The 26,256-nt window shown below is 43.7% G+C and overlaps 1 protein-coding gene across 1 annotated transcript; it reads left to right on the top strand.

The window, feature by feature from the left end:
• Positions 1 to 7,688: 7,688 nt before the first annotated feature.
• Positions 7,689 to 17,323, top strand: hmgcra (3-hydroxy-3-methylglutaryl-CoA reductase a). Its single transcript, XM_083673417.1, has 20 exons — positions 7,689 to 7,901; positions 8,973 to 9,156; positions 9,751 to 9,862; positions 9,973 to 10,060; positions 10,294 to 10,378; positions 10,523 to 10,628; positions 10,856 to 10,962; positions 11,119 to 11,238; positions 11,392 to 11,552; positions 12,002 to 12,255; positions 12,433 to 12,614; positions 13,219 to 13,413; positions 13,615 to 13,773; positions 14,230 to 14,387; positions 14,544 to 14,649; positions 14,781 to 14,951; positions 15,176 to 15,316; positions 15,428 to 15,586; positions 15,747 to 15,901; positions 16,109 to 17,323. Exons 2-20 carry the CDS (start codon positions 8,992 to 8,994, stop codon positions 16,161 to 16,163), a joined length of 2,679 nt encoding a protein of 892 aa, XP_083529543.1. The 5' UTR covers positions 7,689 to 7,901; positions 8,973 to 8,991; the 3' UTR covers positions 16,164 to 17,323.
• Positions 17,324 to 26,256: the final 8,933 nt, after the last annotated feature.

Below are 26,256 nucleotides of genomic sequence, written 5' to 3'. Positions count from 1 at the left end.
AACAAAATAATGAGATCCAGTCTATCCAACAACTATACTGTGGATAACCATAGGTGTTTCACATAACATCAATACTGATTTGTAATCTCTATTATCCATCATTTATAGCTGGCTGTTTGCCATCACACCCTGTTATTACATTAGCAACCAGTTTCTGGGTCAGTTTTATCAGACTGATCATGGAGAACTTTTCAACAAGCCACACGACTGTGGGTCCTTATTCTCTGGCGCCATCTGGTGTTCACCTGGAGCAACATGACCTCACCCAGCAAAGGGCTCCTTCGTTCATCTGTGGTCAAGTATTGCTAGTATTGCAAATATTGAGTTTGTTATTTCCTTTATCTCCTGTATTTGTTTCAAAGCTAATTAAAAACCTCTATGACGCTAAGACATATTTGCCGTTACGTATCTTCAGTGGTGAGTATTACCTCTCAATGAAGTGGCTGCTCTGTTGCTAATTGAGCCGTTACTCCTACTCCCCTGCCTCTGGCTGTCATTCCCCATGGTCTGTCTGTGTCTCTTGGGTGGTTTGGCTTCTTTCCCTCCACAATCTGCCCTGGCTTTAATCTTTAATGAGGCCCCCGGGTCACTGTGTGAAATGGATGCACATCGAGATTGAATTGGAATACGCTGTGCAATTTGCAAACATTTTGGCTTGAATTCCAGCCACAACCTTCCTGTAACCGATGAGCGCTTGTGAATGTGCAAAACATGCATTGATCACAGAAGGTACAACGTCCCCATGGAAACACATCCAAAAGTGACCACGACAAACCTGGGTTTTGCCTTGTTCTCTGCCACCTTCACTTGTGTCACAGCTACCCTCAATCTCTCAGAGCATCTGACGCTCTTCCCAGCATGCTGTGAGGGAACCTCGGAGAAAGGGCGTCTCCCCCTGGTCTTCCTATCCCCCTTGTCTTCTTCCATCTCCTCGCTGTCTACTAACGCAATGCATAAGGGGGAAAGGAGACACATATTAGGTACATTCTGAAGATGAGAACTTAGGAATTAACAGAAATCATGCAAACGGACATTCCAGTCTCCAATGGACTTTGTAAAAAGGAGTTTATAAAAACGGATGACTTCTATGGCCATGGCATTTGTTCCCAAGAACCGCTGTTCAGAGGCTGAAAGCAATATACATTCCCCTCTAATTGCATATTCACTAAAATATCAATGTAGCTTTGTAGTCTAATTTTGCGATGCTATGTTCCATATATACAGTACCGGTCAAAAGTTTGGACACACCTTGCCAAGAGTGTGCAAAGCTGTCATCAAAGCAAAAGGTGGCTACTTTGAAGAATCTAAAATATAAACCATATTCTGGTTTGTTTAACACTTTTTTGTTTACTACATAATTCCATATGTGTTCCTTCATAGTTTTGATGTCTTCAATATTAATCTACAATGTAGAAAATAATAAAAAATAAAGAAAAACCATTGAATGAGAAGGTGCGTCCAAACTTTTGACTGGTACTGTAATTGCAACACAGTAGACAGCAATGATAATAAACTGTTGTATGTTATCATAAGAGAACAGTTTGCCACCAGTCAACAAAGGGATAACAGCCGCCACTAGATGGCAGCCAGTGCACAAAAACATTGTGTCTGAAAAGTGCAATGGGCAAATTCTCGGCAAACGTGAGACGGGGACAATATTTCACCAGATGTTAAAATGGGGAAATAACCATATTGTATTGAGAATATAAATGTTAAACTAAATAATCTCACACAACAAAACATCATGATGAAGTATGAGGAGAATTACAGGAGCAATGCGGTCCCTCTTTATGTGTGTAAAAGGACCATTAACTTATGACAGTTGGAAGGAGACACGTCGCCAACAAACAGTTGGAAGGAGACACGTTGCCAACAGTATGTGATAATCAACATCATGACGAGATAAGACACACGTTGAGTGTAATCTGTGCACACGTAATACAAGCTAGGGAGATGCACCTTCGTCGTCAGCTTCTTCTTGTATAACCGCGATGTCTGTTCCTCCCCCATAAACTGTGTTTTCAGGATTTCTAGCGTTGAAAAGGAAAAATGTAGTGAGTACCGAACGTGGCAGAAAGCAGGAGGGCATTTCTTCATGTACCTGTGTGTATTATGCCATACTAAGAATTAAACCTGAAATATGTTGTAGCCAAAGCTATCAACTTGAGGAAAAGCACACACCTTGATAAATATGTAGATTTCTCATTGATCTGCTGAGAAGAAAATAGTCAACATTCTTATTCCAGAAATGTGGCTGAACATAAAAAAGAGTATAGCAGCCGGGCAAGGATTTGTATCAATGAAGTAAGCATGAAAATACTACCTTTTCTGGTGTGAGATGCACGTTGGTCAGATGTCTGTGAGCCAGTAGGCCTATCTGTGGAGAAATCCCTAGTGGGATACAGGCTATGTTAAAATACACCTCTCACACACCCATACAGCTATACAGCCTGGGAAGACCAAACCATTCTTAGGCCAAACTTACCATCTTTACCGTTACCAATGAAGGACGTGGATGACATACATAAGAACGGCGAATCTAACACATCTACGAGCATCAATCTGTAACAAATTAAACGACATGTAAAGAAGTGACCCTTAGATGTACTCGCATTCGGTTGGTAAAATACGCACACAATAAGGCACATAGCTATATCCATGGAACAATATGTCACTCTAGCTGATATGAATAAACATTTTTTACACACACTGGAAAGGCAATGCACATAGAGAAGACAGTCATCGGCTGAATTTTAATAGCTCTGCACTACTACAACCTCAGTACTAGGTATGACAACAATTACAAATATGCTGCAGGCATAGAGAAACCAGGCAACATATGACTGGTTCATGTTATGAAAAATGTCTAGATGGAATGTGCAAGATAGTTTATCTGAAGCCCTAGCAGAAACAATGACTAAGCCCTAATGCTCTCAGAGACACACGAATCACACCTAACATGATTGAAAGCCAATTCCCACATTCTCATGGACATGGGAAGGTGTGCACAATACCTTTCTGTCCAATGAGGTAATTTCTGGACTATTTGGGGACCCCTTTTGGCTCAGGAGCACCCCCAGTGGCAACATCTTCCATAATGTAACTTTAAAGGGGCAAGAAATGTGTTTGTATTCTGATAATCATTGAGTCAGAATCAGGCAAAATCTGAGGTAAAGAAATTACAATTAAACTTCATCATAGCTTTTCCAATTGTAGTTGTTCTTGTCCTGCTGTGCATAAAGTCCTCTTATCTTGCAACTGTGTCTGTGGACAACGAGCTAGGCAGTTTTAATTAGCGAGGCAGGTCTACGCGGTGAATTAGCTGCAAATATTACCACTAAACATTTACTATTTGTTCCAAACCGCCCGGACGTCTCCTAATGTGTTCTATTGGCTAGCTAGATACACGCAAACCAAAAGTTACTTGTAGCTTAATATTTCGATCATTTGCTCTTTTAATTATGCATATATGCCTTTAAAGATGGGGAAAGCTGTTCTAAAATATATAGATATTTCTCTAGGGGCCCTGAAGCGCTAGTATGAATCATGAATGAAGGAAACTGGAGCTAGCAACTAGCCAGCTGGAGGCAAGTATGTTAAACAAACCTGTCCAGGTACAGGTTATTCTCCTCTTCTTCCCCCGAATCACCAAGTACTGAAGCCTCCTCAATGTCAATGTTCGCAAAACAACGTGAAGCCATATTTTAAATCTTTATCATGTATCGATACCTAGATTCCAGGGAGCTTGGGCGCGCCTTCGACTGAGTGACCATTAGGTTTGCGCGCCAAGTCAATCTGTCAATCAACTCGTCGTGGTGGTCTACCATACTTGGGTTGGATGCCGAAGAATAATTCAGTAAATAAGTTAGTTGCCTTCAGTTTTTCGTGCTCATTGTTCTAATGAACTCACCAAGTTTAGATAAAAAATGGTAGTCGATTCAGTAATGTGTAAAAGTGCTGGGTTTAAACAGAATTTAGTAGCCTATTACAGTAGATAGATAGATAGATAGATAGATAGAAACTTTATTTATCCCAGGGGGAAATTCAGGTTCCAAGTAGCATACAGACATAGGGGTATCACACATAACATACACATACAACATACAACATTAGCAGTATTTTATACAGGCGAGGTGCAGTTGTAAATGTCTTTGCAGTTAGGTGAGGTGCAAAAAGGTAAGGTGCAATTATAGCATTAAATACTAAAAACTAAATACGGGCTACATAAATATGGACTATTTTTAAAGTGCATTTAGTCCAGGCTGGTGGAGGGAGGTAGGGGCTGTGTATGAGACCTAGCATAGCTAGTAAACATTGTAGATAATGAGGTGAAACAGTGACATGACGGTGATGTGATACAGAGGGTGGAGGTTATGCAAAGAAGTCCATCTCTTTGCCCTTGATTGACCTATTGTAGAGTTGTATGGCTCTGGGGACAAATGATTTAGTCAGTCTGTCAGTTTTGCTTGTCAGTGCTCGTAGCCTCCAGCTGATCAAGCTCTTCTGCTGGATGATGGTGTGGTACAGTGGGTGACCTTCGTTGTCCATGATGGTGAGCAGTTTGCTCAGAGTTCTTTTTTCCAATACTGAAGTCATGCTCTCCAGTTCAGCTCCCACAACAGAGCCAGCTTTCCTTACCAGCCTGTCCAGTCGCCCGGCATCCCTCTTCTTAGTGCTTCCTCCCCAGCACACCACTGCATAGAAGAGAACGCTGGCGACCACAGACTGGTAAAACATCCCTAGGAGTTTGCTGCAGACATTGAAGGACCGCAGCCTCCTCAAGAAGTACAGCCGGCTCTGTCCTTTCTTGTAGATTGCATCAGTGTTGGCTGACCAGTCCAGTTTATTGTCCAGGTGGACCCCCAGATACTTGTATGTGCTGACCATCTCCACATTGACTCCCTCAATGGAGACTGGTAGCAGAGCGGGCTTAGACCTACGGAAATCCACCACCATCTCCTTGGTCTTTGTAGTGTTGAGTTGTAGGTGGTTGAGTTTGGACCATTGCACAAAGTCCTCCACCAGGCTCCTGTACTCCCCCTCCTGCCCATCTCTGATACACCCCACAATTGCAGTATCGTCCGAAAACTTCTGCATGTGGCATGACTCTTTGTTGTAGCAGAAGTCAGACGTGTACAGGGTGAACAGGACAGGAGAGAGCACAGTTCCCTGTGGTGCTCCGGTGTTGCATACCACAGTGTCCGAGAGGCAGTCCTTCAGTCTGACGAACTGTGGCCGCCCTGTCAGGTAGTCTGTGATCCAGGATACCAGGTGGGCGTCCACACCCATCTGCAGGAGCTTGTCTCCCAATCTGAGGGGTTGGATGGTGTTGAAAGCACTGGAAAAATCAAAGAACATGATTCTCACAGCGCTTTTCCCTTTGTCCAGGTGAGAATGCGTCCTGTGCAGTAGATATGTGATGGCATCGTCTACTCCAACCTTCTCCTGGTATGCAAACTGTAGTGGGTCCAGTGCATGGCTAACCTGGGGTCTGAGTGTGTGTAGAAGCAGTCTCTCCATTGTTTTCATAATGTGTGAGGTGAGTGCAACAGGCCTGAAGTCATTGAGTTCTTTTGCGTGTGGCTTCTTTGGGACAGGAATAAGACATGATGTCTTCCACAGTGTTGGGGCCCTACCAAGACGTAGACTCAGGTCAAATAAGTACCTCAGCGGCTCTCCCAGTTCGGCAGCGCAGGTCTTGAGCAGTCTGGGACACACTTTGTCTGGACCCGCTGCCTTCCTGGGGTTAAGTCGCTTTAGTCCCGATCTCACCTGGTCTGCCGTGATTGTAGGGGGGAGGGGCTGGGAGGGAGGGGGGGGTGGGTGGTGGGGTGGCTCTTTGTCCCTGGGCGCTCCAGTACACAGTGGCTGATGGCTGGTGATTGAGGTCGGTGACGCCTTTGATGATGGGGGGTGTTGGGAGATTGGGGGCTGTGTGAGATGGGGGAGAGGTGTAGAATGGCCCTGCATGCCGACAGAGACAGCTCCTGGAGAGGGGGTGGGGTAGGCCACCGCAGCTGGGTGGTCGAACCTGTTGTAGAACTGGTTCAGTTCATTGGCCCGGTCTCGACCTCCCTCAACACAGCTACTGGTCTTCCTCATGCCCGTCATCATCTTCATCCCATCCCACACCTCTCGCACGTTGTTCTGCTGCAACTTCCTCTCTACCTTCCTTCTGTATAACTCCCTTGCCTCTTTCAGCTTGACTTTGAGTTCCCCTTGTGCGTGCTTCAGCTTTGCTAGGTCCCCCTCTTTGAACGCCCTCTTTTTCTTATTGAGGAGGGCCTTGACATCGCTGGTAATCCAAGGCTTGTTGTTTGGAAAGCAGCGCACAGTTTTTGTGGGAACAACAATGAGTGGAGTGAGTGCCATGAATAATGATGAATAATCTCATATGTTAATTTGAAATACACACACACACACACACACACACACACACACACACACACACACACACACACACACTCACTGAACACTTTATTAGGAACACGATATACTAATACTGGGTAGGGCCTCCCTTTGCTCTCAAAACAGCCTCCATTCTTCGTGGCGTTGATTCCACAAGATGTTGGAAACATTCCTTTGACATTCTGCAGATTCATGAGAGATTCATCTGCAATTCCTTTCAAACTGTGAATCTGTCGTTCTACCACATACCAAATGTGTTCTATTGGATTCAGATCCGGTGACTGTCATGTTCATGAAACCAGTTTGAGACGACATTTGCTTTGTGACATGGTGCATTATCATGCTGGAAGTAGCCATTAGAAGATGGGTAAATTGTGGCCATGAAGGGATGCACATGGTCAGCAACAATACTCAAGCGATGATTGATTGGTATTAACGGGCCCAAAGTGTGCCAAGAAACATTCCCCACACCATTACACCACCTCCACCATGACAAGGTGTACAGGTGTTCCTAATAAAGTGCAATAAAATGAAGGCGAAATAAAGTTTACAATTTAGTCTTTAGTTGTATTAATTTGCACAAAAAGTCAAAAGAAGACATACAGAGACATACAAATCTGGTCAAAATACTAAACCACAAAAGTGCCTCACTCTACAAAACTCTTCAAGATCAAAATTAAAACATAAATGTGAAAATGTGTAGAATTAGAGTGGACAATTAACCTACAAATCTGATATTCATAGAAATGTGAGAAGGTCCATGTAACTTACAGACTAAATATAAAGTCTGATACCTAGGCATGCATTTTAGATCCTTACCGGGACGAGATATCGGCCTACCATTAGGCTTATTGTTTTTCAAATCATTAAATATCAAAAATATAAATTAAATTAATATATTACGCAGAGTTTATGAACTGGTTTGAGCATGGTTATTTTTCTTTTTTTCCATTTCGCCTCGAGTCAGATCCGTTTCAGAGTTTCCGAGACAATCATTAACGAAGCATGTTCACGTTCATGTTCAAAGTCGATGATGCACCGAGGACCAATGATGCTGCATCGCACCGCCGATCCCTCGCTGAAATTGGCTCAAGCTGGAGTGGTAAGATCACGCGTCCTCTCTCTGAACACACCCACCATGACTGTCGCCTAGGAAACTGGGCGTGACTTAGGTGCTCATGGAGCAGATTTACAATATCATTGGCTAAGGTCTCGGATGACGCAGTCCCGTGCCATCTCTTCATCCACATCATTAAAGTAAGAAGCCGGTTGCCTCTGTCTCTCCGGTGTGGGACGTGGGAACAGTCGTGTGCATTAGTATTTATTGTATCAATATCACAAATATGCACACGACTTCTTCCGTAGTCAGGCTTACATTATAATTTCATAAACCGAAATAAGGACCGTGCACCGTTGCAAGCCAGGATTGACACTGGCTTTTAACCGTATCCATTTAGCCGGCTCTCTAATTCAATTGACCCTCTCTCACACCGGTAAGTAAACCCGATCTTATCTTTTCAACCTGTTTGTACTGAACTCACATTTTTGGATGAATAATTTACATACTGGTTAGGTTTGGTTATTGCTATAATGCTGTGAACGTGTGATTGCACATAGACGGCGAGGGCGACTTTGATAGGACTGTCATCCTGTTATTCCAAGTGACATTATGTAATATCAACTAAGCACAAGCGGCTCTCCTGTGAGTTATAGCGACGTTGCACTCTGAAACATTTAAGCTATATTTAGGCCTGGCCTACATATTAAATGGCTTGGCGATCTAAATGCAGATATAGAATATAAACTTTGTTCGTGACCAGCGATATCTTGTGATCGTCAGCCGACAGTCTGCTCAGCATCCTGGTGCGCAAAGTTCCCACTTCTGCCTGAAATATTGTAGCAGCGCACGCACCTTTCGGAATTGGAACGCTGACCAATAGCGTTTCTGAAGCCTCGTCAGTGTTTGTCATTGAGACAGCCGTAGTTAGGATTAGAGATTATTGTTCTCGTTGTGTGCGGGAAAAGACAAACATATCTGGATTTTATTCATGACCTTGCACTTTTATTTGCGTAGATACCATTGCTGGTGTGGTCAATGTACGTGTAGGCTAGGCTTTCTACTATGAAACGCAGTACCTGCAATATGACAGTATAGTTTCTTTCAATTATGTTGGGTGTGATTTGTGTGCGTCTCCCTGAGAGCATAAAGGCTTAGTCATTGTTCCTGCTAGGGCTTCAAATAAACTCTTGTGTATCTAGACCCTCCCTTAACAACGTGAAACCATCGTATGTTTCCTGGTTTCAGTCTCTGCAGCATATTTGTCATTTTTGTCATTGGGACACATTGTTCCATGGTTATGCTATAGCGTTATTGTATGCTTATTTCACTCACAGAACAGGTTAGCAGCTAGGCTAGCACAAATGGAGTGTATCTGAAACCAACTTGGACTAGTTGTTCATTAATGAGTAGTGAATAATGTTATTCTTTCTAATAAGCAGCTTAGTGACAATGGCACCGGTGGCATCCTAGTTTCAGTGTGTTTCTACGGTCTATATCACTACAGATCCTCGTCCTCTACCACCATGCTGACCCGGCTGTTCCGCATGCACGGCCTCCTGGTGGCCTCCCACCCCTGGGAGGTGATCGTGGGCACCGTCACCCTCACCATCTGCATGATGTCCATGAACATGTTCACCGGCAACGACCAGATCTGCGGCTGGAACTACGACTGCCCCAAAATGGAGGAGGTACGGACAAGTACATGATTCTGTGCCCTAAATTGGGGTGGGGGTCGGGGTGGTGTGTGTGGAGGGGGGGGGGGGGGGCATTTGAAAGAGGAGGGAGCTCAATGAGGGGGGATTGAGAGCGGAGAAGGGGAGCAGAGGGCTGAGAAGTGGAGGAGAAGGGTGTGAGTGATTAGGGGGGGGGGGGGGGGGGGGGGGAGTTGAGTGGGGCTTATGTCTCACTCTGCACTGTACTAGGGCATTCTTAGACCATTCAAGTTTAGTCATGCAAGAACAATAACTTGGGCTACCTTTTACGGTTTGGAGTATGTATACTATTTTTTGGCTGTGGAAAGTAGGGCACGAGACAAAAGGTAGGGAGTTGGTCGTTGGTGTCACGTTGCTTAAGGATCATTTATGTCACAATTGTGACACAAATGATCGCTTCCTGTTCATAAGAATCTTCAGTTACTTCAGGAGGTTATCGTCATTGTTGATGATGTTGCTTTATTTTTATTGAATGACCTGTTGACTTTGCTTTGAGTTGATTATCCATGTTGACCTCATTACTTTTATGATTTTATGACTTCATTGGGTTTTCGTTGTCCTTTGTTACAGCAAATTCTAAGCAGTGACATCATCATCCTGACTATCACACGATGCATCGCCATCGTCTACATTTACTTCCAGTTCCAGAACTTGCGACAACTAGGATCAAAATATATCCTCGGTGAGCATTGTTCCTGTGAAGATTTAAGATTGGTCCTTTGAAGACCCTGTTTTCACCATTACAAATTGATGTACTGTAGCTTATAACATGCTTTAAAATGTTCTTTGTAGGTATTGCTGGACTCTTCACCATTTTCTCCAGCTTTGTGTTCAGCACTGTGGTCATTCACTTTCTGGATAAAGAACTCACTGGCCTCAAGTAAGTATAACACAACAAAATCAATCAACTAAACAATAATGTAACCACATGTTCTAACACACATCCAAGTGCAGCAGATCAATGCCAGATGGTCACACACACTCAAGCCTGATTAAAATTGACCTTATGGTAAAACAAAAATAAGCTGCATTTGCTGTAGCATTCCATTGCTAGCTGGTCAGATTGTAAATCTAAAGTATGTACTGTAAACATCCCCCATTTTGTTTTTCCAGTGAGGCCTTACCCTTCTTCCTGCTTCTTATCGACCTCTCCAAAGCCTGCAATCTCGCCAAGTACGCCTTGAGTTCCAACTCCCAGGTACTTTTTGAACAGTTGACCTTCCTGTTGTAGCTCATCAGTGAAATAATTACCACTATATATCTATATATATACATATGTACATATATATATATGTATACTGTGGTGTTGTTTGACACATCCCCTTGTGTGTTTGTGTTTCAGGACGAGGTGAGGGACAACATTGCTCGTGGCATGGCTGTCCTTGGGCCCACGTTCACCCTGGATGCCCTTGTGGAGTGCTTGGTGATCGGGGTGGGAACCATGTCAGGTACAGAGAGGGTTGTGGGTCATTTCTGTTTGAGATTCATTTTAGTGTACTGTGTGGAGTTATATAGCTAAAATGTGTTTGAATACAACTTTTCTTATGTGTGTAACCTGGTTTTTACTAGTTATTTATGTCATAATGTCACGTATCTGCATGCATATAACGTTACAATAAGCGTGGGTTGAGTGGACAGTGGGACTCACTCTTCCTTTCTGTCCTGTATCTTCCAGGTGTCCGTCAGTTGGAGATCATGTGCTGTTTCGGCTGTATGTCTGTCTTGGCCAACTACTTTGTCTTCATGACCTTCTTCCCTGCATGTGTTTCCCTGGTACTAGAGGTAAGATCCTGGTGTGTGTGTGTGTGTGTGTGTGTGTGTGTGTGCGTGTGTGCGTGCGTGCGTGCATGCATGCGTGTGTGCGTGTGTATCCTGAATACTGTATCTATATGCGTGTATGTGCATGTATCCTGACGTGTGTATGTGCCCTTTCCACAGCTGTCCAGGGAGAGTCAGGAGGGCCACCCCATTTGGCAGCTGAGCCACTTCTCCAGAGTGCTGGAGGAGGAGGAGGACAACAAGCCCAACCCTGTCACCCAAAGAGTCAAAATGATCATGGTAAGACAACAACAGCGACTGTTTCATACAGCATAGGGAGCTATTGGCTAGTACCGCATAAAGGGGATCAGCTCCACCCATTCGCAGTTATTAGCCAGTGAGTGAATATTAGCTGTGCTGACGTCTCCATCCCTTCCCTCTCTCTGGCTCTAGTCTCTGGGTCTGGTCATGGTGCACGCCCACAGCAGATGGATCGCCGAGCCCTCCTCCATCAACACAACGCTGGATGTGCCCCAGATGGGCCTGAGCCTGGACGACCACATCCCCAAGAGGATCGACCCTGAGGGACCCCTCTGGCAGTTCTACATGTCCAGGTGAGTGCATGCAGCTAAGGCCTTTGAAATGCTTGCTCTCTGGGGTTTAGGCTCAGGTCACTGTTAAGCCCTTTATGACAATAGTGTAAAAAAAGAAAATAGTGACAATATTAATAAACTCAAAACTGATTTGATTGATTGAACTGTTATTGATTGAGTTACAGTTGGGGAAAGTAGAGGTTAGGTTAGGCCATTCAAATGTGTCATCTTTCTTCAGAAACTCCTTGACTGCAGTTTGAGCAATAAGACAAGCAATACAGCAGATTATTATTACCTGGAAGACATCTTGTCTAAGGCTGAGTCAGTATTCTGAATCTGAATTAGATTCCAATGTGCTCCTAAAGATAAAATACAAAAGAATATCGGAGGAGATGATGACGTAAGTCAAGTCAGAACCCATTCAGAGTGTTAAATGGTTTTTCTTTGTTCCTCCTCTCCTCTCTCCATAGAATGATCAGCATGGACATAGAGCAGGTGATCTGCCTGGGCCTGGCTCTGCTGCTGGCTGTCAAGTACATCTTCTTCGAGCATGTGGAGATGGAGTCCACCCTGTCCCTTAAGAGCCCTATGGCCGGGCCCGTGCTCACTCACCGTCGGACCCCCGACACCTGCTACAGGATGGAGGCTGCCCCCCGCCCCATGTCCCCCCTGAAGACCGCCCCCACAACCCCCGCCCTGGCTGTGGCTACTAAAGAGGAGAGAGGTACTGCTGGAAGAACCGCAAATCTAAAAAAAAAAAACTGTGTTTTAGTTTTAGTGGAATTTCAGATCATCTTCTTAATCAACGTAGTTTTTGAATTTGCGCTGACCTCAGAGCTTCGGTCCAAACTATATCATGTTTTTTTCTTTTTCTCCCCTTCCTTCTCCTTCGTTTTCTTAGCTGAAGTGATCCGACCCTTGCCTGCTCCAACTGCTGAATCACAGCCCAAGACCACGTTTGTCCTGGGGTCAGTGGAGGACGAGACCCAGAAAGAGACCCCCAGAGCTGACTCACCTCAGCCCAACTTCCCCTCAGAGCCTAGAACCCTGGAGGAGTGTCTGTCCATCCTGAAAAACCCAGAGGTAAGCCCCTCACACACACACACACACACACACACACACACTAAATCAACGTTAGCGTCAATTCCTTTCCATTCAGTCAATGCAAGTGATGAGTTGAATATCAAACATTATCAATTGAATTTCAATCTACCACAAATTGAAATGGAATTGACCCCACCACTTTTCACAATGTTGTACCAATGTCCAATGTCCAATGTCAGTCTCTCATGGTTATACGACCCTGTAACGAGCATTGGGTCTCTCTCTTCTAAGTAGGCAGTAACAAGCTTAACATACTTTCTTCACTTGCTTAAGGCTTAACTGATTAGAGCAGGACAGTAATAGAGCAGGCACCTTCAGTGACTCCATAGTCTGATGTCCTCATTCTGAGCGTTTGACAGTCCAACTCCTCACATACAAGGAACGTGTGTGTGTCTGTGTGTCTGTGTGTATGTGTGTGTGCGTGTGTGTGTGTGTGTGTGTGTGTGTGTGTGTGTGTGTGTGCGTGTGTGTGTGTGCGTGTGTGTGTGTGCATGCGTGCATGCGTGTGTATGCATGCTCATGCAAGTGTCCGCATGCGTGTGTCTATGTGTTTGAGTCAATCAAGTTCTCTTTGTCCCTGCAGATGGGGGCCTGTTTCCTTAGTGATGCAGAGGTGGTGGTGCTGGTGAACTCCAAGCACATACCTGCCTACAAGCTGGAGGCCATGATGGAAAAGCCAGAGAGAGGGGTGGCCATACGCAGGCAGATGCTCTCCTCAAAACTCCCTAACCCCACTGCCCTCTCCTCCCTGCCCTACACTGACTACGACTACTCTAAGGTAAAACACACACCTTAAAGGCCCAAGCCAGCCGGTTTTGCTTCCTTTTTTTTCTTGACAGAAATAGTCAAAGACCGGCAGCACCGGGTGGTGACGTTAGTCATTTACAGAGCTAGTTTGGAAAGAAACGCCAGATATGCATACCTAGGAGCAATTCTCAGTTCTGTAAATTGACACCTTGTGACTTCCATTGGTTGCCAGGTGATGGGAACTTGCTGTGAGAATGTGATTGGCTACATGCCCGTGCCAGTGGGAGTTGCCGGACCTCTGTATTTGGACGGGAAGCAGTTCCAGGTCCCCATGGCAACGACGGAGGGCTGTCTGGTGGCCAGCACTAACCGAGGCTGCCGCGCTATTGCTGTGAGTAACACCAGTGTGAGACGCATGTCTCTGTACCAGATCCACTCATACAGCATGCAGACAAAGGCTGTTTAAGGAGAGAAAAAGGGTATATATACCCAACATGCTACAGCCACCTCAAAGATTTCAAGGGGAAAAATAGGTGCTTGACTGGAACGATTTCACGAAAGAAACTCTTACCCCCTACTAGGACACTTCCCAATTTTGTCTCCGAAAAAAAAAGAAGCTGTTTAAGGATAGTAGTTTATGTCAGTGTCATACGGTATACCAACCAGTCCTATACAGTATAGAAATAATCTATACCAGTAGTATAGCCATTTGAATTGTACTGAAGGTCCATTATGAGGTTGAGTCTTTTTATTTGATCATAGCTAGTTTGACTTGATTCTGGCCAGTCCCCCACCCAGTACCTCTAACCTCTAACCTCTCCCCTCTCCCTGTCTGCCCCTCCCACAGTTGAGCGGCGGTGCCAGTAGTCGTATTTTGGCAGACGGGATGACCCGTGGTCCAGTGGTCAGGCTGCCCTCTGCGTGTCAGGCGGCAGAGATCAAGGCCTGGCTGGAGAGCACAGAGGGATTCCAGTCCATCAAAGAGGCCTTCGACAACACGAGCAGGTCAGTGGTCCAATTAGCCTCAGATATAGAAATAGAATGCTTTAACGGCTCAACTTGTTCTGAATTCTGTTTCTGTGTTTGAGATCTTCGGTGTACTGTAAAGCAGACCTGGTAGTAGTTGAATGATGGTCACCTTTCTTGTTGTTGTTTTCGCAGGTTTGCTCGTTTGCAGAAGCTCCTGATCGGTCTAGCTGGCAGAAACCTGTACATTCGCTTCCAGTCTAGAACAGGAGACGCCATGGGAATGAATATGATCTCTAAGGTGTGTATGTGTGTACTGTGTACTTTGTGTACTTTGTCTGTGTGTGTGTGTGTGTGTGTGTGTGTGTGTGCATAGTATACATCTATTGTCTTTGATAGGTGTTAAATAGCGTTTGTTTTCTGTCTCTTCAGGGCACAGAGCAGGCTCTGGCCAGACTCCAGGAGCAGTTCCCTGAGATGCAAGTCCTGGCTGTCAGTGGGAACTTCTGCACAGACAAGAAGCCTGCAGCCATCAACTGGATCGAGGGCAGGGGCAAATCTGCCGTGTGTGAAGCAACCATCCCAGCCAAAGTAGTCAGAGAGGTACAGGAACTACTCATTGTTTTGTGGCCATAGAATTAGAATGAGTATACAATAGAATGAGAATAATTCTAATTCTATACTTCTGACACACATTTTTCCTGTCTGTCTCTCACTTTCTGTCGTTTAGTGGAGGAATGGGAATTCTCTGGCCTATTTTTGCTGCTTTTTTGTAGCCATTCTTTCTTCTGTGACTATTGTCTAATCGTTTGTCCCCTGTGGTCCAGGTTTTGAAGACCACCACTGAATCTCTGGTGGACGTCAACATCAACAAGAACCTGGTGGGGTCGGCCATGGCCGGAAGCATCGGGGGCTACAACGCACATGCATCTAACCTAGTCGCAGCTATCTATATCGCCTGTGGACAGGTGAGTCAGCACCTGATTTGTCCCTTGAAAGTGGTCATCACAATTATTGGGTATACAGGGTGGTTTCAACTTTTGTTTCTGGCACTAACCAAGCCACCCTGTCTCTACTAGGACCCTGCTCAGACAGTGGGCAGCAGTAACTGCATCACTCTGATGGAGGCGGCAGGACCCACAGGAGAAGACCTGTACATCAGCTGTACCATGCCCTCCATAGAACTGGGCACTGTGGGAGGAGGCACCAACCTGGGCCCCCAGCAAGCCTGCCTACAGGTACACACACACACACACACACACACACACACACACACACTTGCTCGCTCGCATACACATACTCACAAACATGCACATGCACACATGTAGCACGCACACATGTGCTTGTCGGCATTGGTCTTCTCCATGTGGTTTTAAAATGACTTCTGTGTTGTTGCAGATGTTGGGCGTGCAGGGTGCCTGTCAGGAGTGCCCGGGAGAAAATGCACGCCAGCTTGCCAGGGTGGTGTGTGGCACTGTACTGGCAGGGGAGCTGTCTCTCATGTCTGCCCTCGCCGCTGGACACCTCGTCAAGAGTCACATGACACACAACAGGTACAGCACCCATGATGCAATACGTCAGGCATCAGTATATCATATTTAAAAAAGTTTACAATGAACTGATGTCCACGATTGGTTTTGATTGAGAATAAAAGAAAATTAAAAAAAAAAAAGACTACTTAAACACTTGGCACTTACTGATTTCCCCACTTTTTTAAACACAAAAGTTTAAAAGTTGATTTTTATTTTATCTTCCTACAGGTCCAAGGTAAACTTGCAAGACGCGCCTGGGACTTGTACCAAGAAAGCATCCTGAGAACTTGGTGGTCGTGTGGATGGTTCAGGTGGTTCCTCATGGAGCCGAGAGTTTTCCCTTCCCTGGGATGACCACAGGACAATGTTATTTCAACGTTTGCACATCTCAACACAGAAGAAAAAGGGTCTTCATGCCTAGACAGATACAAACATATTTAATATAAAGAGATTTCAAGATGTTTAGAACAGACTGTGGTCTTTCAAGTGCTTTCCTAAACTACTCAAGAGCTTCAGTTAATCATCATCATCATCATCTTCGTGTTGGAATGAAGCAATGAAGCAATGTCTGAAATCAGATTCTTATTCCTCTATTTTTTCTATCATGAACTTTTTTTTTAAGCAGTTGACTATGAGCACTTAATTATTGATATGTACGTATATTCTCGCTTTATACTCTGGTTTTCTGAAATGTTAAAAGCCAATGCATCAGTTAAATAGATGGTTTAATAGAAATTGAATTGAATTGACATCTTACAAGAAACATCTTCAAAGAGACAGCAGCATTCAGTGAAAGCTGGAAATATTTGTTGTGTAAATGATACCCTGATGAAAGTTTTTGCAAACTTAATTGCCAAATACAGCCTTCTTAAACACAGAAACAGTCACAACTAAAAGAGAAGATTTTTCTTCCTCTTTTAAATGTACACGGTCTCTTACAGGGCCTTTAGTCGTAGAATGTGCAATGTTAGGGAGAGAATGCACTTTTGAAATAAGAGACTGAAGTGAAAAAATGTTTTCGCAAAGGTGCTATGATAAGCTAAAACACTTAAGTGGTCGTAGACCATTGTTAACATATTAAATTATGAGAGCAGTGTACTGTATGAGAAACTGCGAAATCACTGTCTTTAACTCACATGTTGAAGCAAGCAAGGAGTACCACTGAAAAAGACGACTAACCGGCTTGGCTTCAAATGTCGGCACATTGCATATGTAAAATGGCTGACACCCCCTGTGCAACTGTTAAACCCATTGCTTTAGCTACTGTATATGGTGGGGAAAGAATGCATTATCTGATTGACAGTGTGAGTCACGGACTGCTGGTTTGTACAAATTCATGCGTATGTGAGATCTGAGAATATAGTATAGTATAATACAGAAGTCTTTTGCATATATTTTGTAATAAAAATAAAGGGAATTTACAATTAAATGATTTAAAGTTTTCATTGACTTGTAATTTTTTTTATTTCTAAAGTTCTTACATTGTTGATGTCCCTGAGATTACAGTACTATAACTACATTATATGATACATTATCAGCTTTGACGTTCAAGGACAAGGTCTCGTCCTAACAAGGTCTTGTTATCTTGACTAAAAACGTGACAAAGGGTATTTTTGGGAGGGGTCATCAATTGAAGCATTTCTCATCCTTCCTAGGGATCACTGTCCTAGGTTTCAAAAGTCCAACAGTTGATTCCCCTGAACACCTTATCTCAGTTCAGTTTTGGGGTTCATACATGGCTAAATACATTGTCAGGTGGTTCTGTATGTATAATGCATGGCAACTTGAACAGTCACAGGTAGAGTATAAGCTACTCTTATGCACACAGGGAGAACAGGATTGCGCTTGTTAAAGTCACACTTAAAGCAGGATTAGAAAGCTGTCACTTTCTCTCCTTGACCCTAAACCTTGACTTGGGCCCGTTGGATTTCAAGAGGGTCGAGGTTTCAGTGTCAGGATCCATCATGATGTCACAATGGGCTGCGCTCACCAGAGGAGTGGCCGGCCAATCAGCTCCGTGCTCACAACATCTCACCAGCACAAAGTTTGCTGATTGGCTAATCCCTCAGTGGGACGGCCACGGAAGATTCATGAATAATCATTCACTCATTACCTGCTATGACGTCTGACACTAAGCAACCCGATCAGGGAGAGTCCATAGGACGAGGATGAACACTCACAAATTAAACACTTCCAATATGCTTCACATCAATGTAGTACTGTATCCGTAGAGCCTCTTATTCAGCCTTCCTGAGAAATTAGTGACATATTACAGTATATCAATACTGACAACAAAACATAATATCTATTTATCTCTCACTATATTTGTCCAAATGAATGATGTGTTCTCTCCCAACCTACTATTTTGTATTGTCAGTATATTCAGGGGATATTGAAAGAAGTGTCCTCCTATAAGGAATATGGTTGGGTGATGAGATTTCCTTCAAAGTATACATTGAGAATCTTGTGAAGAAGCTTAAACTGAAACATATTAGTTTTTTGTAACAAATGTATGTAGCTTTTCCTTTGAGGCTAGGAAGAAAGTTCAAGTCACGTCTCTGCCTGTCATTTATTATGTAACCTAATGAATATGCTTGCAGGCTTCATATGTGCAATGTAGTCTTTACTCAGGTTACCATGCTTCATTGCGTTTTATTGCAAATGCAAATGATCTTACCCCCCATTGTACCCTTTACCAAATGGTGGGTTGGACCTCTTTCTGTTCGCAGATTTATGGAGGGAGTCTATCAAAAATACATCTTCATTCTTTATCTTACTGAATGGTGTAATGGTTTAGTGAAAAGTGCATAGTGCATAGTTTGCATACTTTTGTCAGGCTTGTTTGGGTGCATATAGCAAAGCCAAATTAACAGCAAGTAGGACTTTACAAAGCATCATGAAGTAATCTGTAGTATTTACTTATATCTGTGTTGCATGAAATCATAGTTCATTTGTATTCAACGTTTGAGTCAACACTTTCATCCACCTGACTTGAACAGCTCACATATCTTCGGCTGAGGCTGAAAGAGTCTCGGCTACAGAGACACTGTAGTTTACTGAGTAGTTTGGAAATGCCTTTTTTTTTTTAGGCTCTTTCGTTTTCTTCTGAGTGAACAGCGACCTCTTGTGGTGAATTATCATATGACGTGGCCAAATGTGTACTTGATTTTTCTTTCATAGGCCATCTTCCCCAAAACAAAGGGGGTGTTTTTAAAGGCACTTATAAAACATAAAAAATACTTACATACATTATTGTAATTTTAGTTTGTCATACTGTACTTCTTTCTCTGAATCACAGGCAGAAGAGTAGTTCTGGCATTGACTCGTCTCTCACAATGCTCGATCCTACCACACCACTTTCCACCTCTTCTCACCAGTTGATAAAGTAATCTTTTGTTGTCTGCCTCTGCGAACCCACTTACACGCCAACCAGATTAGATAAGATAGGCTCCTCAGAGTTGCAAGCGCTGTGTGCTCTGAGGAGGGTCTCCAGGCTACCCCTCTTGCTGGACTACAATAGGCTGTTACGAAAACAACAACAACAAAAAAAAACAGCTGTTGCTTGAAAGAAAACTGTGTTCAGGATTTTGAATCACGCTCTTGTGATAAAGTAGCCCTCCCTAAGACATGTACACTTAAGTGTTGCTCTATTTGGACCTTGTGTCGCCGCAGTTGCTGTGCCAATAGTGGATCACACACTTTCTTACGCACATCTGGTGTGTTTCATAAGTAGTTGCCTCTAGATAGTAAGCTGGTTATCAATCTTGGGGAAAAACAGCCCACATATTTACTGAAGGACAGGATTTTGCAGTTATTTTGCCACAAATTGATAACTCCCCCAACATCCCCATCCCCCTCCCCCCCCTCCCTCCTGTTCCTTCCCCCTCTCTCCAAACACTCCCCTCTCCCTCCCCTCATTGGCTTCTGCCTTCCTCCTCCTCCTGCTCCCCTCCGCAGTGGCTCCTAGAGCACAATGAAGCCCCAGGTGTTACTCCGTGACGAGGCTGTGTTTTGAGGGAGAGCCCTGAGGCAAGTCTGGGTTAAGCCTAGTTCACACAAATTACCCCAGGCTTCACCAGCAGCTACTCCTCCTAATGATATCTCAGGACGATGGACACTTTCGACCACTGCCACTCGTTAACACTGGCCCAAAAACTCTTTGGCACCCCACTGGGATCTGGGGCTCGATCGATAGAAAGCAAAATCCATCATGGGCCTGTACTGTAATGTAGGTATTGATGCTGCCCATGCTAAGAGAGTTGTATGGAAAGAGTGAGGTGTCTAATTTTATTCCAGCTTTTATCTGGTCCTGTGAATTTGAAGGGTTTGGTCACATTACAATACAGCGAACTAATCAACACAGTACAAAAGAGGTGTTATGCCGTGGGAGCTGCTTGTGCAAAAGTACCCTTTTAGTGTTCCAAAGCAGCTTTAATAAAAGAGAGGGCAATCATAGAATGGAATTGTAACCTAGCAACTAACAGCTACCAACTTCCCTGCTGGAAATGCTTCTTCTCAAACTCAAGCAAGAATCAGGAGATGATGGACAACTATACAATGGACTAATTTGCCACTCAGAGAAACCTCAAAATTATTACCTTTCAAGTGTAACATTTCCAGGACCTGCAGAGTAATGGAAGTGAATTAGATTGCCATTTGACGGTGAAAAATGTTTTATTCAACAAAAGCAGACAGTGTGCTCAAGATTTGGTTCCAGAACATCTTCTTCTTCTTTCATAACAGTATTCTTTGTGTACCTAGCTGCTATGGTTAGACAATGTACCACTGACAATGTCAGATTACCAGATGAGTATGTTTGTGATTTATAGTACAATTTCCTTCATACAGTAGATGTAGAGAATAGTGCTCCCACAGAGCAGTGAATTACACAACACTGTGCACACTGAGGATTGTGTGGATTAATTTATTTTTTTGTGAGATTTATACAAGCTGATTCTTTCCACATGTGGTGGAACATTGTGACACACATCTGGACCAAAACAAATTCACTGGTCCTTCCCAAACAACATTGGCTGTGTCTCTAAATCCTCATGATAACACTGAAATGACGTTATGAGCATGGGAATGTCTCCTAAACCCGAATTATAATCTAATCAGGACTTTTGCATGAACGCCAACCAAGTGTACGATTCTCCTATTGGCAGGATAAAATGTATGTTTAATGGGTGGGGATTATGAATTCAACTGCCTTGTAAATTGGAGGTAAATATGTGGTAGATCCTCCCAACACAGTTAAGCCCTTTATGCGCTGAAAGAACATTTACAGGACAGACAGTTCATAATGTATTTCCATGAAAATTGTCTACAACATTATAGATGCTACATGTAATGTGATGAATAGATAGATGAATTCCTCTTTCCTTCATTGAAGATCCCCTCTCATCCCTGTGATTTGTGATTTGTGATTGAATTAGGAATCAAATTAAGGAATATAATAGGAATCCGATCCAATACAATACAGGCTCTGAATTCCATACAAACTGCCCATCTCCAGGAACTTTTACTGTAAAGTTAGGGGATGAAGAAACACTGCATGGTACACCCCAAGCAAGGCAGTTCCACCTTTCCTTTATTCAAGAACCAAAGTTGTAAGCACCTCGTGGGCCAATTCCATCATCACACTGCAGTACAGATGGTGGTGCTAATGCATCGCAAGAAAACTCATCTTCACAAAACGCGAATTACGAAATTACGGTGGATTATGTGGTGACACAGCAGAAAACACTGACTTGCTTGTACTGTCGGACGGCTAACTCACTCTCCAAAGGACAGTGGAGAGACTTGTAGCAGCATCTTGTAATGCTCTTCACACTGTGCGTAGAGGGAGTACTCTATGGGTCTCCTTCTAATGACTGCCTGGGCCTGTGAACTGCAGGGCTCCATACAGTGTTTGTATTCACAGAGCTTCCTACTGTATGCTCCTTGCCTCTAGAGACCACCAGAGGCACAGCCAAAGCCCTCTTCAATTATTTCCACCTCCACCGGGCCCAGGAGGAAGAGTGGAGTCTGCATGCTGAATGCCACCTTGGTGAAAGCCCAGACACAAGCATAGAAGAAGACACAAGACATGTCAAGTCAGTGGGGGATTTGCCTGGTACTGAAAACGGCACCTGAAAGACAAGTCTCTTTGTAGGTAGCTATGTGGAGTTAAAGAGGATGAGTGGTTCAAACGACAATATCAAACAGGGAAATGAGATTGCGAAAATACATTACAGGATTTCATTAGCATGCGGCAATAAGGAAAACATAATCGAGGATGCGGACGGGCTTTATGCTGTCATAAACTCATCTGCACATCTATTACATCATGTTCTAAGCAAGAAGAGAGTGCAACAAGTAATCTCCTGCAGCGAACCGGGCTGCCTGTGAGCGTGATGGTCTAGGCCTACCTCAACCCCTAAACTAACCCTTAAAGCAGGGTTGAAATAAATTCATGAATCAAACAAATTAAAGAAGCACTACGCCACAATGTAGTCTACAATCATGAGTTCATCTTACACCGGCCGGAACGTTCCGTCCGATCATGACCCCACGCAACGGTAGGTCACATTTTGACTTGTGAAGCGAGACTGTGGATTGGAGGAGGACAGAGGTCTTTGCGTACAGGACCCTGCCCCTAATTTTGAGCTCACAAGCTTCGGTTCACAAAAGTAGACATTGATTGCTTTCAATAATACTGTCCTTGGACTGCTTTCAAATAATAGGCTAGACTGTAAAAAAAAAAAAATCCTCTGTGGCTCAGTTGGTAGAGCATGGCGCTAACAACGCTTAGGTTGTGGGTTTGATTCCTGCTGGGACCATATATACTGAAATGTATGCACTCACTGCAATGTAAGTCGCTTTGGATAAAAGCGTCAGCTAAATGGCATATATTATATATTAGAAAATATATATGAAAAGGCACTGAGGGCTATGCATGCTGTGAGCACACACATCTGTTTCCTAGACGGAATGGTAGGAAGCACAGTTTTCTGACATTTTGGGAGGGTTGTTCATAACCACTGCCTGCTTTCCCACTTTGTGACAGTGCCATTGTAAAAATTGCCCTATTCTGGACAAAACAATGCCATATATCTGTAATAAGCACACAGAATGGTTCACAGAGGACATATTACCTACAGCATACTTTAATTGATCCCATTTGTTTGTGGAATGGTGCTGTCAATAAAATACAACTACTTTATATGCAAAAGTGTAAACTTTACATGGGCATCTATGAAGATGACACACATGAACAGGACCTGGATTTCAACCAATTTCTTTAATTAAGTTATGCTTCTTCCTGTGCCACACAAATGTGTGTGTGTGTGTGTGTGTGTGTGTGTGTGTGTGTATGTGTGTGTGTGTGTGTGTGTGTGTGTGTGTGTGTGTGTGTGTGTGTGTGTGTGTGTGTGTGTGATGTATAATCATATTTTGTACAGTAATTACATTTTTCACTCGTAATTCCCATCTGTCACTTTAAGCCTTGTACCACCACAAGCTATCTGTGGTCAGAAACAGTGCAGCAGCCCAGGACTGCAAAGCTTTCAATGAAGTGTACTGTACAGTGTGAGTGAACCACTACACATCAACACCCTTGCAATGACTGTGTTTAAAAAAAAAAAGGTATTCAATCTCCTCATCTGTGTTGCCTTGAAAACAACAACCAGTCTTACAGTAAGACTAAACATAATTCACTTAGAGATTAGATACTGACCCACAATCGCAAGTTTTTGAAATCAAATCAAAAGTTGTTTCCCTGGGGACATCCAGGTGGAAACACAGCTGTTTGCCACTCTGCCCTTTGAAAGGACTTCACTCACTTTTCCCTTCCTATCTCTCCTCCGGCTAATCCTATTGACCGCTCATGACAGCACCCTCCTCTGGCATTGCTGCTATCTGCTCACATTCCATTAGCGTGTGTGTCTGGGTTGTTGTTGTAGCTAGACCGGTGGCTATCTGCTTTGGACACCGTCTGACTGTGTGATGAGCCTGAGTCTCTTAATCAGTTTTGACAGGAGCAGCGAATGCTATCAGAGCCCTGCTGTCTCAATTTGGGCCTCATCACTTAGCCTTAATAACCCCAGTCTTTTATAACAGGTTTAGTGATAATGGGTCTTCCCTGAACCTCTAATCATGACTGAAGCCAAGGACCAAAAGAGCATGTCAGCTGTGTTCTGTTGGATGGATGAGATGGAAAATGACACTCACTAATACAGATGAATTACGGAATAGTGTCACCGGCGCCTACTAAATGTGCAAGTCAATATCACTGTGACTGAAAATGTAAGTATAGTATACTGTAGCATTTTCAGTAGTTTACTATACTCAATGTATTTGCAAATTGTACATGTAAAATATATATATATAACATATATATATATATTGATGTCACATGATTAATATTTTCAATATATTCAAGCCCACCAAAAACATACATTGACATTCTCCTGCCCATAAATATGATCTGTCTCCAAATTTGCTCTTTCATACTAACCTACTCCGACTTAATTTCCCCATCAGGAGCCAGGACATTGCTTTGGCGCTCGACAGCAGTTTTTAGCTGAGGGACCTTCATTCGGTGGTGTGTCACCTTTCTAATTTGAAATGTCAGCAGCGGAATTGGAAATCCTTTTCACTCATCATCTGTGGGCAAGATTGAAAGGGAGGAGGGGGATAAGGGCTGAGTTTGTTTAATAGGATGATGACTGGGTTTACTGGGATTACAAAAAAAGAAAACGTAAAACTTAAATCATGTTCCACAGAGCAGTGTCCATGGGCTACTCTGGGGTGTAGCTTTTCTGTTTGTATTCAGCATCTGAGGACATCTCAGAGGGGTTGGCGCTGTGCCTACAGACCTGTCTGACGTTTATTTATTAGCTGCTGAGTTTGCAGTCCGTGGTGCCTCATCCCAGCGCTGACGATCGTATTGATGTATGTGTTAGTGGAACGTGAGCGAGTCGCCACGGAGGTCAATTCCATTGCACCCGGTCTGTGTTGTGTCAACACGAATCAAGGTGGGACCGCCCTGTCGAGGTGGTTTGAGAAATTGTTTCGTGTTGAGATGAGAAAGAGGGCTTTTTTTTTTTCTTCTTTTTTTTTAGCAGACCTTGGTCAGCAACTTGTCTATCTTGGCAGAACAAATGAAGGACTTTTTCTTTTTCTTTGGTGTCTATGTTTTCATCATTTCCAGATTGAAAAGCAGTTTTTGATGACAGATAAAAGCTCTTTCTAACTTTTTACTTCGTGGTACTTCACCTACCAATGTTAGAAAATTCTGTTCAAATGTTTCTGCACTAGTAAAACTCACTGAGTACGCTCTTACAGGTGAGTGTATAGCAAGTGGTTCTCAACATACCCTGTGTAGCCTTACCTTTCAAGGCCTGGCAAATGAATAGAGTTTGAGTGCACTTCCTTACAAACAACTCTCATCTTCACAGTAGGTTGGAGATTCTAAAATGTTTTATATGCCATACTTATGTGACAATGTCCATGCCGAACACCAGTTATGACTGAGCAGCATTTCTGAAATATCTCTGACACTATCTGTGGCTCAGTTGGTAGAGCATGGTGTTAACGATGTTGTAACAAGGTTGTGGGTTTGATTCCCGCTGGGACCATATATACTTAAATGTATGCAGTCGCTTTGGATGAAAGCGTCAGCTAAATGGCATATATTATATTATATCTCGGAATCTATCAGAAGACCAACACTGTTCCCATAGTTTTTAGTTGTTGTCACTAGTGTTGTAGTGTTGTATCATCCAGGATATTTCTAATTTGCAGAGCTTGGGAAGCATCTCACATGAGAAGTCATTGCATACTTACCCTCAGTAAACAGGAGAGCCTTTCCCACCCAGAGCGTCTTGTCCTGGTAGACTGCTCTGGCAAACCACCTCTTTACTCACACACAATTAATTCACCAGTGCGTCGCGCTCTATTTCCTCCCCAGCCGCTGAGGAGGAGAAGGGAGGGGATGATGGCCCACACTAAGCTCACTGTAGGAGTGTGTCAGCATGATGAATCTGCTGAGAGAGAACGTCAGACTGGCAGGGGCTTGTGCTGTGGTGCACATCTCACTCAATCAAAGTCGTGGCAGCCTGAGCTCAAGCTTTGAGGCCACCCTCTATGTTCAGTCCATAACAACTCTCAGGCTTAGTCCCACATCTAGAGGTTGTTCACTGTAACTTTCCCTCGCCACGATCCTCCAGGGCTACAGTATCAGCTGGTCTCCTGTCCCTCGACTTAATTGATTAATGAATGTCGTCGGCTGTCTAGAATGCTTCCTCTAATGGATGGAAACCAGCTGCAAACACGGTAGCCTCTGAGCACCACAGTTGGGCGTGCTCGTGTGGTTCTGTATCATATGGTTATGC

This window comes from Argentina silus, assembly GCF_951799395.1.
Source record: "Argentina silus genome assembly, chromosome: 7".
Lineage (NCBI taxonomy): Eukaryota > Metazoa > Chordata > Actinopteri > Argentiniformes > Argentinidae > Argentina > Argentina silus.
Note: the sequence above shows the minus strand (reverse complement) of the source record. Positions and strands in the feature narration are given on the sequence as shown.